An 18,918-nucleotide genomic window follows, 5' to 3' on the forward strand; every position below is an offset into this window, starting at 1 on the left:
TGGTTGGGAGTCCGCGTGCCGATGCAGGGAACACGGGTTCGTGCCCCGGTCCGGGAAGATCCCACATGCCGTGGAGCGGCTGGGCCCGTGAGCCATGGCCGCTGAGCCTGCGTGCCCGGAGCCTGTGCTCTGCAACGGGAGAGGCCACAACAGTGAGAGGCCCGCGTACAGAAAAAAAAAAAAAAAAAGTAGCTTAAAAAACTGCTAACCTAGGATTTTATATCAGGAGAAAATGTCCTAATACGAAAGAATCAAGACAAAGATAAATATATTCTCTGTCAAACAAAAGCTAGGATAATTCAATTCTAATGGTTTGGTTTCTTATGAAAAGAAATTTTACCTGTATATTAAGTAAAAGAAAACGATCCCAGATAGAAAGTCTAAGTTCAAGAAGGATTGGGAAGAAAGTGGTAAATATGTGAGTGACACTAAATGAATGTTAACTATGTAAATCAATAATACCTTGTGGGATTAAAATTATGGAATTAAATTATAGTTTAACAACAGCTGGGACAAAAGGGATCACTTTATAATGTTAAAAGGTTCAATTCTGCATCTAATAACATGACTTCAAAATAGTAAAGTGAAAAATTGGACTTCAAGGGGAAATGTATAAATTCATCATCATAACTCGAGATATATAATAATCTGTTAAACTTTTAAATTTGTTTTTTTGCCTTTTTCTGTGTGTTATACTGAGCAGTTGTAAACATTTATAGAAAATCTACAAGGAACAACTTGCCATCTTATTAAAACAATTAAAAAATTGTTAGCACACCATTTTTAATGACTGTATATAATTCTCTTGCCTAAATGTATAGTTCTTTATTTAATCCAACCATCCTCAATTTTTAGAAATTTCAGTATTTTTCTATTAATATTATAAGCCTCTTAATAGATAAATGTTACAGATATCTGTGAGTATTTCTTTGAGATAAATTTTTAGGCATTTAATTATGGTGTCAAAATATATAAACATTTTTAAGCCTTCACCAAATGGCTTTCCAGAAATTTATTATTTGCACTCCTGACAGCAGAATGTAAGTGTATCCAGTTCTCCATATCTTCATTGCTGCTGCACTTTATCATTCAGAAATATTTTATTTATTTGAAAAATATTTTAATTTCCATTTCATTACTAGTGAGTGAACATTTTTCATGGATTTTTTAAAAAATCCAAAATGGTTATGTTTATATTCAGTTCTATTAAATATTTAGTTTACTGTTTAAATTTTTCTGTAAATGAAGGACTCAGGTAACCAGATTTGGTAACAATTGTACATTAATCGACTCAGTGAGATTCTGGGTAAATATCAACGTGAGGTTCACAGCTTCTGTTCATGGGCTTTAGAATACTGTGATTAAAAAGCCTTTTTCAGTGACTCCTAGTTTTGTGGCTACTCTGTAGAAATGAGGAAACCAAATGACTAATTTTTAGGTGGGTGGGCTTTGGCTGTGATGTGACTAGTTATTATGACCTTGCATACGTGTGAGCAGAGTCTTGCTGTACCAGGCTCACCTGGCCACATGCTCTTCTAAAACAACACCGAGTTACCTGAAGTCTCAGACTGTCTCCTTGTAGCCATCATTGCTTTGTCTTCTGACACTAAGTCATTTTTGGAAAAGTTTTACTAAATAGTAATTGTACCAGTATAACGAATATTTGTTTTGGAATGTCTTAATTTGAAACCAGCATGTCCACAGTAGAAATATTAATGTATTGGGGAGATCTTTTAATATTCTTATTTTTTGTTTCTAGAAACCACTAAGTTTTATATGACAGAGATAATTATTCAGCCATCTGAAAGAAATTTTCCCATCATACCAAGGTACAAATAGCTAATTAAGTGTGTTCTGTAATTTCACATGTAAGGAAAGATAGGTATTTGGGAATTATTAATTATAATTATTTATTATAATTATTTATTGTAAGTGATTATTTGGGAATTCATTTTTATTTATACCCCTCTTTGTTTGGAAAGGAAAAATAAAAGTCTTTGGAAAGGTTTTTAGGTAGTGGAACCAAACCACAGATATGAAAGATTTGAGGATTTATTGATGGTTTGCTTGCATAAGGGTATAGACAAATGTGCTCTTATAAATCTTCTAGTTCTGAAAGTTTTTTGTGTTTCTTTTTTTTTTTTTTCTTTGTGGTACGCAGACCTCTCACTGTTGTGGCCTCTCCCATTGCGGAGCACAGGCTCCGGACACACAGGCTCAGCGGCCATGGCTCACGGGCCCAGTCGCTCCGCGACATGTGGGATCTTCCCCGACCAGGGCACGAACCTGTGTCCCCTGCATCGGCAGGCGGACTCTCAACCACTGTGCCACCAGGGAAGCCCTGTGTTTCTTTTTATGTGCTAGATACCCAAGGTTTTATGATATAATCATCAATAGGTTTTTGAATAATTATTTGTGGTATTAATTTAACTTACTTGAAACATGGGTTAGTTTTCAAATGACTTGTGTGTTTTTAAAAAGAATGTTACTTAGCCACTCAATCCATTAGTGTTTCTTTTCTTAGAATCTTTTTAGTCTTGCAAATGAAAGTTAACTGTAGTATGTCTTTATTTCAGCTAATTTATTGATGTCTAAAAATTATGGCTCTCTGAATATAACCTTGAACTTTATCCTCCTATAAATACTTTGATTCTGTACCTCAGATCTGACACTCTGAGGGGATACAAATGGAAAACATTGGAGATAATACTGTCTAATGTTTGGGAGGAAATTTCTTACCTTCTTTTTTTTTTTTTCGGTACGTGGGCCTCTCACTGTTGTGTGGCTCTCCCATTGCGGAGCACAGGCTCCGGACGCACAGGCTCAGAGGCCATAGCTCACGGGCCCAGCTGCTCCGCTGCATGTGGGATCCTCCCGGACCGGGCCATGAACCCGTGTCCCCTGCATCAGCAGGCAGACTCTCAACCACTGCGCCACCAGGGAAGCCCTCTTACCTTCTTTTTTAACTTAGTTATTCACTGTTGAATGTGCCGCAGCACAAATGGATTATTGACTTGTCTAGCAGTATTTTTTTATTTAGTGGGAGGAATAGTTAGGTTTGGGGTGGAAAATGTATTAAGGATCAAAGAATGGGTTATAGAAAGACTGGTTCAAGCACAAATACTTTACAGTCGATTAAAATTAGCACAGGTTGTGAGGGGATGGGCAGCATATAGCAAAGTCCAGCATGCACCCACCTCTGCCTTATAGGTGCCCTGTGGGTATTTAGACTTATTACGAGAGGCACATTGTGAAAACTGGTTTGTGTTCAAACAGGTCTCAGTTTGTACAGAGCGTTATTGCCCAGTGCCTGGTGGAACTCTCCTCTGCTAGAAGCACTTTCAGATTCACTCTTCAAGGACACGACGGCAAAGCGTACATCTTGGTAAGAAATGATTTCACCCAGCTTTTTGTAGCCTAGTAATCCAGGGTCTCAGAAATTCTTTGGTTTTTGTCATTCTTTTTTCTTAATTCTCGGGTCTAGAAAATAAATGATGAAAAATTGAGTTTTTAATCTCAGTTTAATTCACAAATCAAATCCCCTTAATTGAACAAGTGATTTAAGTGCCTCTGCGTGCTAGGTACTAGGGATTTAGAGACAACTACAACCTGATTCCTCAGTAGAAGCTCATGCCACAAGGTGAAGTTTTTCTCCTCTTAGTTTTTAATGGCTTTCTTGGTCAGCGTAACACAATTCTGTCTTTCTCACTTTTTTCCCCATTTGATACTCTTATGGTTAAAATACGTTCTGTTGCTCTTGTTTTTGTTTTTATTGTTTTGTGTGTGTGTGGTAAGAACACCTAACGTGATCTACCCTCTTTACAGATTTTTCAATGCACAATACAGCATTGTTAGTTATAGGCGCAGTGTTGTAGAACCGGTCTCTAGAACTTACTCACCTTGCCCAACTAAAACTTTATACCCTTTGATTAACAACTCCCCATTCTTCCCTCCCTCCAGCGCCTGGCAACCAGCATTCTGCTTTCTGCTTCTATGAGTTAGACTATTTTAGATTCCTCGTGTAAGTGGAATCGTGTATTATTATCCTGCTGTGTCTGACTTGTCTTATTTATCATAATGTCCTTGAGGTTCATCTGTACTGTTGCATATTACAAGATTTCTTTCTTTTTAGAGGTTAAATAATATTCCATAGGGTGTATGTGCCACATTTTCTTCATCCATTCATCGCTGGTGGACAGTTAGGTTGTTTCTGCATCTTGCCTATTGTAAACAGTGCTGCTGCGAACATGGGAGTGCAGAGATCTCTCTGAGATCCTGATTTCAGCACTTGGATGTTTGAGAAGTAGTAGCAAGTTTTGGAGAAGAGGCTCCGCAGTTAGCGGAATCATCCCCTACATGTACCACAAGCATTTAATATTAAACTGCTCCTGTCAAAAATAACGTTCTGCAGAAAACAATTGGGGACATAATGTGAAAATCCAAGATCGAGGGCCCCCGTCTCTTCTCTGCCTCCACGCCTGCTTTATTCAACCAGTAAACATATATTGAGTACTTCTTATTTGAAAGACACTGTCCTGGGTGCTCAAGATAGAACCAAAAATGCCTTTGAGGACCTCGCAAGCTAATAAGGGAGCACGGTAGCTAAAAGGAGAGAGGGATTGACGTGATTATTAGGTGTTGCTTTGTGGCTGTCCATCCAGCACAGGGACCCCATGCTTCTCTAATTCCAGATAATTTCTATTCAAAGCTAAAATATTTTCTAACTCAGGTTGATGCTAAGTATACCTCATAGTCCTAGTCTGAAATCAGTCTTATTTTTTTTTTCACCTTTTTTTTCGGCCGTACCGCGCACCTTGTGGGGTCTTAGTTCCCTGACCAGGGATCAAACCCGTGCCCTCTGCACGTGGAAGTGCGGAGTCCTAGCCACTGGGCCACCAGGGAATTCCCTTAATTTCCTTTTATTGCAAAATTTTCAAGTTGAAAATCAGGAGTAGGAACTTTCTAAACTTACTACTAATGTATATTTAAATTAAAAAAAAATTTTCTTTTAAAAGTAATACAGTCTTGAAACACATTCTGACAACGTGAAGAACATAAAAGAAGTGGTAGTTCGCCTGTCCTGTCCCCTCTTCTGCCCCGCTGTGTCATACCATCCGGAGGTAATCATTAACAGTCTGACATGCATACTTCATCATTCTTTTCCCTGTTTACAGTTCTATGTACATACGCCCACAGGTATTTGTAAAAATAACATGATGATGTGATTAGCATTGTTCTTCAACAGGCATTCTTCACACAACCAGGTATCGTGAGGCTTGTTTCTTGTTAGTGTAAATGTGGATTGGACTTTTCCTAATGAGTAGGATTCCACTGTATGGCCGGTAAAGACAGTGCTGCAGGGAAAATCCTCTTTGCACATGTATTTTAGTACTTCAGAAACAGATCTTTCTCATCTTATGCAGTATTGGAATTTGTGTATTTTAAACTCTGATAATTATCACCTCTAAAAAGTTGGACTAATTTATCCCTTGTGAACATCCTTTATCCCTTATAGACCTTCTTTTTTTTTTTTTTTGCGGTACGCGGGCCTCTCACTGTCGTGGCCTCTCCCATTGCGGAGCACAGGCTCCGGACGTGCAGGCTCAGCGGCCATGGCTCACGGGCCCAGCCGCTCCGCGGCATGTGAGATCTTCCCGGACCGGAGCACGGACCGGTGCACGAACCCGTGTCCCCTGCATCGGCAGGCGGACTCTCAACCACTGCGCCACCAGGGAAGCCCCCTTATAGACATTCTTGGTGCCCCCCGCCCCAGGTCCCCTCTCCTCGGCTGGTCCCCCCCTTTCCCATTGCTGAGAATGTTGCCTGCTCACGGCTCACGGTCGCTCTCTTCTCCAGAGACTTGTCCCATCCTGACAGATGCTGCCTGGCCCGAGAGTTTCCTGTCCTCCGCCGTCCCCCACCCCTGCCCTACTCAGCCCACTGCCGATGACCCGACCCTGGGCTACAAAACCTGCCATCTCCTGTCTCAAGATGGGACAGACTCTGTAGGTGGAATTCAGGCTTCAGAGCTCCCTGTGAGATCAGGCTGAGTCCACATTGTTGGCTACCCTGCCTTATCTTCTTGCCCTCTCTCCCTTTCTCCTGAGAGTATTTCCTCAGTGAATCACCTGTGTCCAAATCCCAAAACAGTCTTCCATGAGCAACATGTGGGAATACCTGCTCCAAACCCCTCTTCTGAGCTGACTGTTATCAATCTTTTTGTATTTGCCAATCTGATAAGTGAAAAGTGGTGGCACAGAATTTTGCATTTCCTTATTACTAGTTATGTTAACATTTTTATATATTTATCACTTATTTTTTCTGTTTATATTCTGTTCAGTTCTGTTCATATTCTTCGCCTGTATTTCTCTTGGGCTTTTTTTTTTCTCTTATTGATTGCTAGGAGCTCTATATATTATGGATCATAACTTTGTATGTATTAAATATTCTCTCTTAATCAGTTGTCTTTTCTTTAAAAACTTTATGTTGTCAGTGGCTCTACCAAAGGTTATACTTTGAAAGTCTTACCCTACTTAAAAGTTATATATGTGATATTTTTTCTGGTGTTGTATAGTTTTGTCTTTTTTTTTATGGTTTTGTTTTTGTTTTTTTGAGTGGTGGTATGAGGTATGAATAGGGTTGTGATATTCTTGTACTTGGACTTTTCTCTCCGTGTCTTTAGCTATGGCTTTTAAACTCAGACACTTTGGTGATTGAAGCTTTGGAAAGTTCCACAAGTATCAAAAAATTCCCTCTGTTGGAAGACTTATTGAAGGCCGATTCCAGTTCTGCCTGGAATGCTGTTAAGGTCCTCTACCAGCCATGCATCAAAAGCAGGAATGCAGAGTAAGTCATCCTTTTGTTTTCTCCCTCCACATTTGTTTTCGTTTCTGTTGCCACATTGGTGTTAAGACATTAAGGAATTAAATGGGACTGTACCACTTCCCTACTTGATGCTCTGGCAATCATACTGCTACCCATTGTGCTTTAAAAATGGGTTGAATCATTATAGGTTGTTCATGCTAATGTGCAGAAAGCTTGCTTTTACTGAAAATAATTGGTCTTTTTTTTTTTGTAATCTCAGCTGTCTGTACATATGGCTGCAGGACTAAATCAGGCTTCAACAGCTATGACTATTTACTGATAAACACTTTCCAGGCACTGGGATACAGTTGTGAACAAAACGCAGCCCCTGCCTCCTGGGGTTGTCATCCTCATAGGGAGAAAGAAAGCAGGCCATAAACAAAACAGACAAAACATCAAAAACTGATATGACTCTTCCTGTAAGTCAGGAGCTCATCTGAGGGCTTCTCGCTCCTTTAAGCCCAACAACAACCCTGTGGGGTAGGTACACTTATCACCCCATTTTAAAGACAAGGACACTGAGACACAGGTGTGAAATGTAAAGCAAGTTAGTAGGGTGTAGGAGGTTGGCATTTTGTACTGAAAAGTCAAAGAAGGTTCCTCAGATAAAATGATATTTTAGTGGAAAACTTGAAGGCAGTGAGGGAGTGAGCCATATCTGAGGAAGAGCATTCTTGGCAGAGGGAACAGAAAATGTTCTTATTTAAACAGATTGGAAGTTTATACTTGTCCTGTACTCTCTGATGGGTTTGATCAAATTTGTACTAAGAACAGAAAGATCCCAGTCTTCTTCTGGGAAGTAAATAAGAAATTTTTAAAAATTATTGCTTGTCTTTTCTTTTCTTTGAATTATGCAAGCAGTTCGAGTTATAAAATATTCAAACAGTAGAGACTTACATAAAGTAAACTGTGAAAGTTCTCCATCATGTCTCTCTCCAGAAGAAAAAAGTATGTTGTGAATTTTTCCACTTTTTTTCCATTTTGCATCTTAACATAATTTGCAGGATGCATGTGTATTTTTTTACACTTAAAAAAAACAAAAAACAAAACAACAACACACTGTGTCTTGGAGATGCTTTCCATGTCAGTCCTTGACATTTTATGAAATGGATGTACTGTAAGGAATTTAACCATTTTTCTGTTGCTGGATATTTAGGTTATTACTTTTTTGCTGCTATAATTAGTATTCCACTGTATATTGTATATTTGTTTTGCAATTATGTGTACTTTTTAATGAAGTATTTCTAAAAGTAGAATCACTAAGTCAAAGGGTGTAACATTTAAAATTTAATAGGTAATATCAAATTATTTTGCAAAAAGGCATTGCAAATTTATACTCCCACATAAAGTTTCTATAAATGCCCATTTCCCTACACCCTCACCCAAGCTGCTACGTAGATTTTTGCCCATCTGATGCCAGTCTAAATGAAACAGATTCAGTTGACTCTTCTTGTGTTTTATTGAAGCATGATCAGAGAATATGGCTTATGTATTTGATGTTCTGGGGACTTTGTTGAGGGGTGTGTGTGCGTGGTGTATACCTTTATGTATTTAGATTTATATAGTCAAATTTATTAAAACTTTTTATTCCTCTTTTTAATTTATTTGAAACATGGATATTTTGAGAAGGGTATGTTAAATCTCATGCTGTGATAATGGAAAAGTCATTTTCTTCTGGTTTTGATGCCTGTTTTCGCAGTATATATTTTGAAGCTATGTAATTAGGTACATGAAAGGTTTGTGCCATAATGACTTGACTGATTGTGTATTTCATCAATAAGATTTTTCTCTCCTTTCATTTTATGTTATTTTTCTTTAATTCTAATTTGATGTTATTATTGCTATATTTACTTTCCTTTTTAAAAAATTATTGATCTTTTTCCAATTGTGTTTTTTCAGTTGTGTGTTATTTTATCTTAGGTATATATCTTATTAACATTAACCTTGTAAACAACATGTAGCTGGGTATTTTAAAACTCCAATGTGACAGTCTGTTTATTTTAATAGTAAACTTAATTAATTTACATTTATTGTGATTACTGAGGTAGTTGAACTTAGTCTGCTAACTTTTACATTGGTTGGCTTCTCTGTGTCATTTCTTTCCTGTAATGATTTGAATGTAAAAAAGAAATCTATTTCAAAATGATTTTTAATGGTTAACCTTAAATTTTTTTTTTTTTTTTTTTTTTTTTTTTTTTTTGCGGTACGCGGGCCTCTCACTGCCGTGGCCTCTCCCATTGCGGAGCACAGGCTCTGGACGCGCAGGCTCAGCGGCCATGGCTCACGGGCCCAGCCGCTCCGCGGCATGTGGGATCCTCCCGGACCGGGGCATGAACCCGTGTCCCCTGCATCGGCAGGCAGACTCTCAACCACTGTGCCACCAGGGAAGCCCTTAAATTTTTAATACATATCCTTATACTTTTTTTTCAAAACTGTCAATATCTAGATTTATCTAGTATCCATTGTCTTCACCAAAACAAGAAATGACTCTTAACAGAGTTTCACATTCACTCTCTTGCTCCCTCCCGAATGCACTCTCTCCCTTTCTGATTCTGATGATGGTGGTTGTCTCTTCTTAAAGAAGTATCAAGCCAAAGCTCTACCCCTTTTGCTTACTTCTTACTTATACTCGTGCATTATGACCATAAATGTTTTTATTGTGTAAGTCTGTTTCCATAAAAACATACAGGATTGCTTGATGGTTTTAAAAATAGTATTACATTGTATGTATATTTTTACAATTTTTTAAACTCATGATTCTTTGTTCCAATTGTTTGATTTGATAAAGTCCAATAGCTCTTTTAAACTTGGACTGTAGTCAATCCTTGAATATCTGGAAATCTCTTGTACCTATTTTGTCTCTCTGAAAACCTTTAGGATTTGCTCTTTATCCTTGATTTCTAAGATTTCTTTCAGAGGTGTCTAAATGTAAGTGTTTATTCAAGGTTTTCTCTAATGTCATAATCTGTCCTCAGTCTCTGTGAGAATCATAATTATACTTAAAAGTCTTCTGTTTTTTCTATTAACTCTTGTTCCTTGGATATTAACTCTTCTCTTTTGGAAAAAAAGAAAAAAAAAGCATTGTGTTTGGTACTGCCTTTCATGGTGTTGCTTTTCCCAAATGTTTGATGATTTTACTGGAATTCCTGCACCGGGCTGTAAACTCCAGGTGAGCCAGGACCTTGATGGTCTTACTCATCACTCCATCTAGATGAGTGCTTGTAGAAGTGCTCAAAACGTGCAATTTATGTTTACGTCTATGAAACATTTGTGAAGTGAATCACACATAGTTTTCTGCTTGTCCTTGTATTTGATAAGTAATGTTCATCTATTGGTGACTGTTTGTTCTTGTTACCATAGCTTGCCTTTACAGACTGGTGAATGAGAACCCAAAGGAGTTACTAGTCTGGATGTGCCCGTTTTTGGACAGCTTTTGGGTATCATGAAAAAGGAAGTGATTGTAGCTTTAGTTATGGTGGTGAACCTTGTATTCATTATTGTGAAGGATCTTTGTACTGCCTTTCTTCAGGAGTGTTAACAAGGAAGCAGTGCACCTGTCCCATCATTTCATGTATTTTTAACAAATCCCTGTGACACTGGGATGTAATGGACTATAAATATATAGTCCATTGTATTCTGCTGTGTTTATTAGTGGACTTTTTTTAACTCCATGTGTCTTGGGGATGAGTTGACATCCAGTAAATGAATTTATTACTTCAGTTTGCCTGTTCTATAAACCTACTTCTGTTGTGCTTTTCCTCCTCCTACTGTTTGCCTCTGGGTCCTCCAAAGGTGGGGAGGAAATTTCTCAGGTTGAGTAAGCATCGTGTTAGTTATTTACTTTTGTCTTTTAAGGACATTCATTTCTTTCTTTTGGGGCATGACAGAGCAAACCATAGACTCCCTGGCATATTTTTGGCACATGGGGTGGTATATTAACTATTTTAGTCCAATCGGCTAGAATTTTTTTCCTAGTGGAAGTGTGGATTGCCAGATGGCAGTCTAAAAGAGGAAAATAGCAAATGTAACTATGGTTTTATTTCCTTGAGCACATACAAAAACGTGGCATGTAATATTCTTAGAATGTTCTTTCTAGCAATAGACACGTCTCAACATTTTGAAGTCTATTGTCTTTTATTTAATCCCCCTCACCCTACCCACCCCCAACCAGAGTTATCTTACAACTCACATTCTTTAGTTTGCATATCAAAGTTTAGATCCTAAATATTAACTTTCTAGCTTTGGACTCTTTTAAGTTCACTTCTGCAGTTTAATTCTGCTAATTCAGTAATTCACCTGTGGCCTCATAGTCTCTAGATTGGGGGTAATTTTGCCCCTCAAGGGACATTTGGTAATGTCTGGAGATATTTTTGGTTGTCACAACTTGAGGGACCACTGGCATCTAGTAGGAGGTGGAGCTGGGGATACTGTTAAACATCCTGCAGTGCACTGGCGCCCTTACAACAAAGAATCGTCCAGCCCCAAATGCCAGTAGTGCCAAAGTTGAGATACCCTGTTCTAGATTATCTCCTGAAATCAGGCTGTGTCTACCTTTTCCCTCCGGGGGTCACAACCCACACTTTTCTTGAAATGGTATTTAGACCAGCAAATAAGGGAAATTTTACTGTGTCATGAGTTAAAATATGTATAATCCCACATGTTAACTTTGGTTAGAATAAAACAGGATAAGTGGCAAAATATAGTGTAACTATTTTTACACTTCTCTCTTTTTTGAAATGGGAGGGCAAACGTGAAGAATAGATGTATTTTTGTTAAACAATGACAAAGGATTTCATAGATATCAAGTCCTTTGTTCTCATATTTTTAAGAGAAGAGATCTTAGGGGAATGCATTCATTAAGTGCAAATAAGTGGGTTTTTTGTGTTTTTTTTTTAAGCTAAACTGAATTCTCTTTTGTATAAGTTATGTAAGTCCTAATATTGGTAGTGGTTCTTTCTACCTTTTTCGAAAGATACAATTTCTGATTTAGGAATCTGGAAAATTTGAACTGATAAGAACTGTTCTATATTCTACTGTTAACAGCAGCATTTTCTTGCAGAAGGTATTGAGGGAAATGCTGATGATATGTTGTATTCACCCCTAACTTTAGTAGAATTTAGCAATTAAATTTTATAAACTAAGTAGGTTTGTCTGTGTTGGCTAAATATTGGTTCTAAAACAGAAGTATTGTTTTTGCCTTAAGGTAGTCATCATTACTGCTTTTTCTAATGAAATAAAAACACATATAAACCGCACACGTATACATTTCCTATGCATAAAATAGTATTACTAGTTGTTTCTGTTTGTGAAGTAGTATTTTTTAATCTCTTTTTCCTCTTTATTTCAGAAGGAAATTTGAAATTCGGCTTAATTTTTCTTTATTGTGGTAAAAATCACATAACATAAAATTGAGCACCTCAATCAGTTTTCAGTGTACAATTCAGAAATGTTAAATGCAGTTGCCCTTTGAACAAAACCGACTGTGCAGTCAAAAATCCACTTGTAATTTATAATCAGCCCCCTGTGTTTGAGGTTCCTCTGTATCCACATTCACGGATTCAACCAACCAAGTATCGCGTAGTACTGTAGTACTTACTATTGAAAAAAATCTGCATGTAAGTGGACCCACGCAGTTCAAACTCATGTTGTTCAGGGGTCAACTTTATATTCACATTGTTGTGAAACAGGTCTCCAGAAGTTTTTCATCTTGCAAATCTGAAACTGTACCCGTTTTCCCCTTCCCCCAGCCTGTGGTAAGCACCATTCTGTTTTTTGTGTTTATGGGTTTGACTACATTCATCTGCTAGGACTGCCATTAACAAAATGCCACAGACTGTGTGGTTTAAACAACAGAAATGTATCTTCTTATAGTTCTGGAGGCTAGAACTCCAAGATCAAAGTGCCATCAGAATTGGTTTCTCTTCCTGGCTTGTAAATGGTTACCATCTTGCTGTGTCCTCACATGACCTGTTCTCTTTGCGCATGCACAGAGAGAGAGAAAAATCTTCGTGTCTCTTCTTCTGATAAGGACTGATAAGGCCCCATTCTTAATGACCTCATTTAACTTAAGGACTTCCTTAAAGGCCCTATCTCCAAATACAGTCACATTGGTGGTTAGAGCCCTACCTGTATTCATATTCAGCACATGAATTTGGGGGGAGCCACAATTCAGTTCATCACATTGACTATGTTAGATACTTCATGTAAGTGGAATCATATAGTATTTGTCTTTCTGTAACTGACTTATTTCACTTAGCATAATGTCCTCAAGGTTCTTCCATGTTGTAGCATGTAACAAGATTGCCTTCCTTTTTAAGGCTGAGTACTATTCCACTGTATGTATATACCACTTTTTGTTTATCCATTCATTCCTCTACAGGCATTTGGGTTGCTTCCACCTCTTGGGTATTATGAGTAGTTCTGCTGTGAACTTGGATGTGCAAATAGCTGAGACGCTGCTTTCAATTCTTTCGGATGTTTTGCTATTTTCTGTTTTGTTTTTTTTTATAGTAGCCATTCTAATGGATATGAGGTGGTATCTTATTGTGGTTTTGATTTGCATTTCTCTGATGATTAGTGATATTGAGCATCTTTTTTGGCCATTTGAGTATCTTCTTTGGAGAAATGTCCGTTCAAGTTCTTTGCCCATTTTTTAATGTAGTTACTTGATTTTTTTGTTGTTGAATTGTAGGGTTTCTTTATGTATTTTGATATTAACCGCTCATCAGACATATGATCTGCAAATATTTTTTCTTATTCCATAGGTTGCCTTTTTATTCCACTGACTGTGTTTTTTGATGCACAAAAGTTTTAAGTTTGATACAGTTCCATCTGTCTATTTTCACTTTCGTTGCCTGTGGTTTTGGTGTCATAGCTAAGAAATCATTGCCAAACTCTGCTTAGTTTTGAAGCTCTATACCTGATGCGCCAGAGACTACCATTGCCTGAAATAATTTGGAGATAAAAATAAGCGATTTTGAGATTTAGAGGAATTTGTCCTTTTGATTGATAAAAACATAAATCAAATGTTAATTTATGCTAATTTCATATCCAACAAAACAACCAAGACCTGTTAATTACTAATTACATAACCTGCTGAAACACTTCATATGAGCTTATGTGGATAGTGTGTGAATACGATGCTAGAATGAATACATGAATGAACAAGTGAATGAATGAATGGATACGTGTCACCAGGCCCTCAAGAGTACTTTATTAAACCATCTCAAGTGAGCGTCTTCTGCTTCCCCACATAGGAGTCACATGGTGACATTGTCCATGCACTGCAATTAGGGACACTGACTTTACAGAGTAGGAGAAACTTACACTTGAGAAATGAATGTACACTTGTTATATTTTATAAGTGAGGAAACGGAGGAGCAGTAAGAGAAACGACTACAGTTAGTCAGTTTGTTAGTCGGTTATAAAGCCACAATTAGAGCCACGTTGTTATGATTCCAAATCCAGTGCTTTGTCATTATATCCTGTAGTCCCTTTTAGGGGACCTGAAAATGTCGCTATAAATGTGTACTCTTAAGGACTGTCACTGTGGTAGTTTAGAATGTGTCAGCATTTTGATTATGCCTCAAAATATACTGCTTACTCTATTATACTCAGTGAATATTTATACATATTAATATGTAACTTTGGTAGCAGAAACTTCTGATTTATATTTTGTTCATATCCGATCGTACAGGTCAGAATTTAAGGACACAAATGTGATTTTTTTCAGAAGTCCATCACCTTAGCTTCTTAGAACAGGAATCCATTGAAAGAAAGTTAATCTAAAAATACAGGAAAATAATCAGGTACCTCTAGGAAAATATAAATGCTTCTTTGGAAAGGACTTTTCACACATTTTATCTGCTAATACCATATTATCACCAAGACTTACCCATCGAGGGACCACTCTTCATGATGAAGCAAGTTGAGCACACACTTCTTTGATCTGTAATTGGAAAAATTCCTCTTCTGAGTGGACTGTGTTAAGTACAGTGGCCTAAATTCAAGCCTATTTTATTTGGAATTCCTGTATTATCTACAAATTCATTTATAATCATTAAAGAAGGTACCGGAAATAAGACCATGACTTATAATAAGAGTGAGCGTTTTTTCCTAGAGATTCCAATCAAGCAGGTTTCCTCTGAGAAGCAGTTCATCTCTTGGGATTGCTTTCTCGGGGGACAATCCGGTTTCTTTCTTCTGAAAGAACGTGAGATAAGTATTGTCCTGACCTGTGGTGGTAAAGGGGGAGGTGGGGTGACAGGGATTGGATAAAGCAAAGGAGGGGAATGTGTATGTGAAATTGTTTCTTCTCTTTCTGTGCTTTCTAATCATGTGTTGGGTATCTTTATAAGTCAGGTCTGAGGTAATTATCTTAAACTTTCATGTCTGAACAGTTTTGGGTTTTTCTTTTTCCTTTTAGTACTTCCTACTGTGCTTGGTATTTTATGTGATACCACAGTAAGGACACAAAGACTTCTGCCATAAAGGAACTTGCAGTACAGTTAAGGCTACGTGGTAAATGTCCCCCCCCGCTCCCCCCAAAAAATTCTTTCAAAAAACCCAAATCTACGTATATACTGAGGAACAGCTTTTCATAGAAAACAGTATTCACTAGCTGAATTGAAGAAAAAGGGGGAAAAGTTAGGAAGTGCTCTCCTCCAGTCCACCCCACCCCAGTAAGATCTGAAAAGGGCTGAGCTGCGAATGTGGTGGGTTCTTGGGAGCTCAGTGGCTGCTGCTGATGGGGTGTCGCTGGCTCACAGAGGTGCTGCGGTGGGACAGGCAGTCATCTGCCCACAGAGACGCTCCCATGTACTTGCTTAGCCTATCAGGGTTGCCTCAAAAGCTTCTGTCTGAAGAAAAGCTTCCAGAGCTGATACAAAAATGTTTGAGAACAACTGTTCCCTGTGCTATGCGTTTCCCCAGACTGTGCTTCATTGGCTCCTGGCAAAGCCACTCCTTAGAAAGATCCTACCGAAATAGTTCTGAGAGTTAGAGTGGTCTTCCTTTTATTAGGCTGAAATCTGCTTCCCAGAAACTCTCATCCGGAACTACCAGAAATTAATCTGCTGTCTCTTGAACATGGCAGCTCTTCAAATATTTCAGATAATCTGGCACTCATTCCTAGATTTTGTCATCTCCAAGCTAGACATCCTCAGATGGAATGATTTCAAGCTTTCCTTTTCTTGTGCAGTCTCTTTTTTTACTTGGTCCCCATTCCTGTGACCATCTTTTGTTTTTTTTTTCTTTTAACATCTTTATTGGAGTATCATTGCTTTACAATGGTGTGTTAGTTTCTGCTGTATAACAAAGTGAATCAGCTATACATATACATGTATCCCCGTATCTCCTCCCTCTTGCGTCTCCCTCCCACCCTGCCTATCCCACCCCTCTAGGTGGTCACAAAGCACCAAGCTGATCTCCCTGTGCTATGTGGCTACTTCCCACTAGCAATTGTTTTTACATTTGGTAGTGTATATATGTCCATGCCACTCTCTCACTTCATCCCAGCTTACCCTTCCCACTCCCTGCGTCCTCAAGTCCATTCTCTACGTCTGCGTCTTTATTCCTGTCCTGCCCCTAGGTTCTTCAGAACCTTTTTTTTTTTTTTAGATTCCATATATATATGTGTTAGCATACGGTATTTTTTTTTCTCTTTCTGACTTACTTCAGTCTGTATGACAAACTCTAGGGCCATCCACCTCACTACAAATAACTCAATTTTGTTTCTTTTTATGGCTGAGTAATATACCATTGTATATGTGTGCCACATCTTCTTTATCCATTCATCTGTCGATGGACACTTAGGGTACTTCCGTGTACTGGCTATTGTAAATAGAGCTGCAGTGAACATTGTGATACATGAGTCTTTCTGAATTATGGTTTCTCAGGGTATATGCCCAGTAGTGGGATTGCTGGGTCCTATGGTAGTTTCATTTTTAGTTTTTTAAGGAACCTCCATACTGTTCTCCATAGTGGCTGTATCAATTCACATTCCCACCAACAGTGCAAGTGTGTTCCCTTTTCTCCACACCCTCTCCAGCATTTATTGTTTGTGGATTTTTTGATGATGGCCATTCTGACTGGTGTGAGGGGATACCTCATTGTAGTTTTGATTTGCATTTCTCTAATGATTAGTGATGTTCAGCATCCTTTCACGTGTTTATTGGCAATCTGTATATCATCTCTGGAGAACTGTCTATTTAGGTCTTCTGCGCATTTTTAGATTGGGTTGTTTCTCTTTTTGATATTGACCTGCATGGGCTGCTTATAAATTTTGGAGATTAGTCCTTTGTCCGTTGCTTCATTTGCAAATATTTTCTCCCATTCCGAGGGTTGTCTTTTCATCTTCTTTATGGTTTCCTTTGCTGTGCAAAAGCTTTCAAGTTTCATTAGGTCCCATTTGTCTATTTTCGTTTTTATTTCCAATTCTCTAGGATATGGGTCAGAAAGGATCTTGCTGTGATTTATATCATAGAGTGTTCTGCCTATGTTTTCCATTAAGAGTTTTATAGTTTCTGGCCTTACATTTAAGTCTTTAATCCATTTTGAGCTTATTTTTGTATATGGTGTTAGGGAGTGTTCTAATTTCATTCTTTAACATGTAGCTGTCCATTTTTCCCAGCACCACTTATTGAAGAGGCTGTCTTTTCTCCATTGTATATTCTTGCCTCCTGCGTGAGCTTATCTCTGGGCTTTCTGTCCTGTTCCATTGATCTATATTTCTGTTTTTGTGCCAGTACCATATTGTCTTGATTACTGTAGCTTTGTAGTATAGTCTGAAATCCAGGAGCCTGATTCCTCCAGGTCCATTTTTCTTTCTCAAGATTGCTTTGGCTATTTGGGGTCTTTTGTGTTTCCATACAAATTGTGGAATTTTTTTCTAGTTCTGTGAAAAATGCCATTGGTAGTTTGATAGGGATTGCATTGAATCTGTAGATTGCTTTGGGTAGTAGAGTCATTTTCACAGTGTTGATTCTTCTAAAACAAGTGCATGGTATATCTCTCCATCTGTTTGTATTGTCTTTAATTTCTTTCATCAGTGTCTTACAGTTTTCTGCATACAGGTCTTTTGTCTCCTTAGATGGGTTTATTCCTAGGTATTTTATTCTCTTTGTGGCAGTGGTAAATGGGGGTGTGTCCTTAATTTCTCTTTCAGATTTTTCATCATTAGTGTATAGGAATGCCAGAGATTTCTGTGCATTAATTTTGTATCCTGCTACTTTACCAAATTCATTGATTAGCTTTAGTAATTTTCTGGTACCATTTTTAGGATTCTCTATGTGTAGTATCATGTCATCTGCAAACAGTGACAGCTTTACTTCTTCTTTTCCAATTTGGATTCCTTTTATTTCCTTTTCTTCTCTGATTGCTGTGGCTAAAACTTCCAAAACTATGTTGAATAATAGTGGTGAGGGTGGACAACCTGTCGTTTTCCTGGTCTAAGAGGAAATGGTTTCAGTTTTTCCCCATTGAGAAAGATGTTAGCTGTGGGTTTGTCATATATGGCCTTTATTATGTTGAGGAAAGTTCCCTCTATGCCTACTTTGTGTAGGGTTTTTATCATAAATGGGAGTTGAATTTTGTCAAAACCTTTCTCTGCATCTATTGAGATGATCATATGGTTTTTCTCCTTCAATTTGTTAATATGGTGTATCACATTGATTGATTTGCCTATATTGGAGAATCCTTGCATTCCTGGGATAAACCTCACTTGATCATGGTGTATGATCTTCTTAATGTGCTGTTGGATTCTGTTTGCTAGTATTTTGTTGAGGATTTTTGCATCTATGTTCATTAGTGATATTGGCCTGTAGTTTTCTTTCTTTGTGACATCTTTGTCTGGTTTTGGTATCAGGGTGATGGTGAACTCGTAGAATGAGTTTGGAAATGTTCCTCCCTCTGCTATATTTTGGAAGAGCTTGAGAAGGATAGGCGTTATCTCTTCTGCAAACGTTTGATAGAATTCATTTGTGAAGCCATGTGGTCCCAGACTTTTGTTTGTTGGAAGATTTTTAATCACAGTCTCAATTTCAGTGCTTGTGATTG

The 18,918-nt window shown here is 38.0% G+C and overlaps 1 protein-coding gene across 2 annotated transcripts in view; it reads left to right on the top strand.

Annotated features, from left to right (window-relative positions):
• UBE3D (ubiquitin protein ligase E3D) overlaps nt 1-18,918 on the top strand; it is a gene marked incomplete at its 5' end in the record, with an annotated part of 323,692 nt that overhangs the window by 36,473 nt on the left and 268,301 nt on the right. For both annotated transcript variants that reach the window (XM_082855932.1, XM_082855933.1), the window contains 3 exons: nt 1,760-1,829; nt 3,277-3,385; nt 6,683-6,846. In XM_082855932.1, the coding sequence (XP_082712058.1) occupies nt 1,760-1,829; nt 3,277-3,385; nt 6,683-6,846 (343 nt within the window). The remainder of the gene's footprint in view (nt 1-1,759; nt 1,830-3,276; nt 3,386-6,682; nt 6,847-18,918) is intronic.

The sequence above is a fragment of the Leucopleurus acutus genome (assembly GCF_964270905.1).
Source record: "Leucopleurus acutus genome assembly, chromosome: 15".
Classification (NCBI taxonomy): Eukaryota; Metazoa; Chordata; class Mammalia; order Artiodactyla; family Delphinidae; genus Leucopleurus; species Leucopleurus acutus.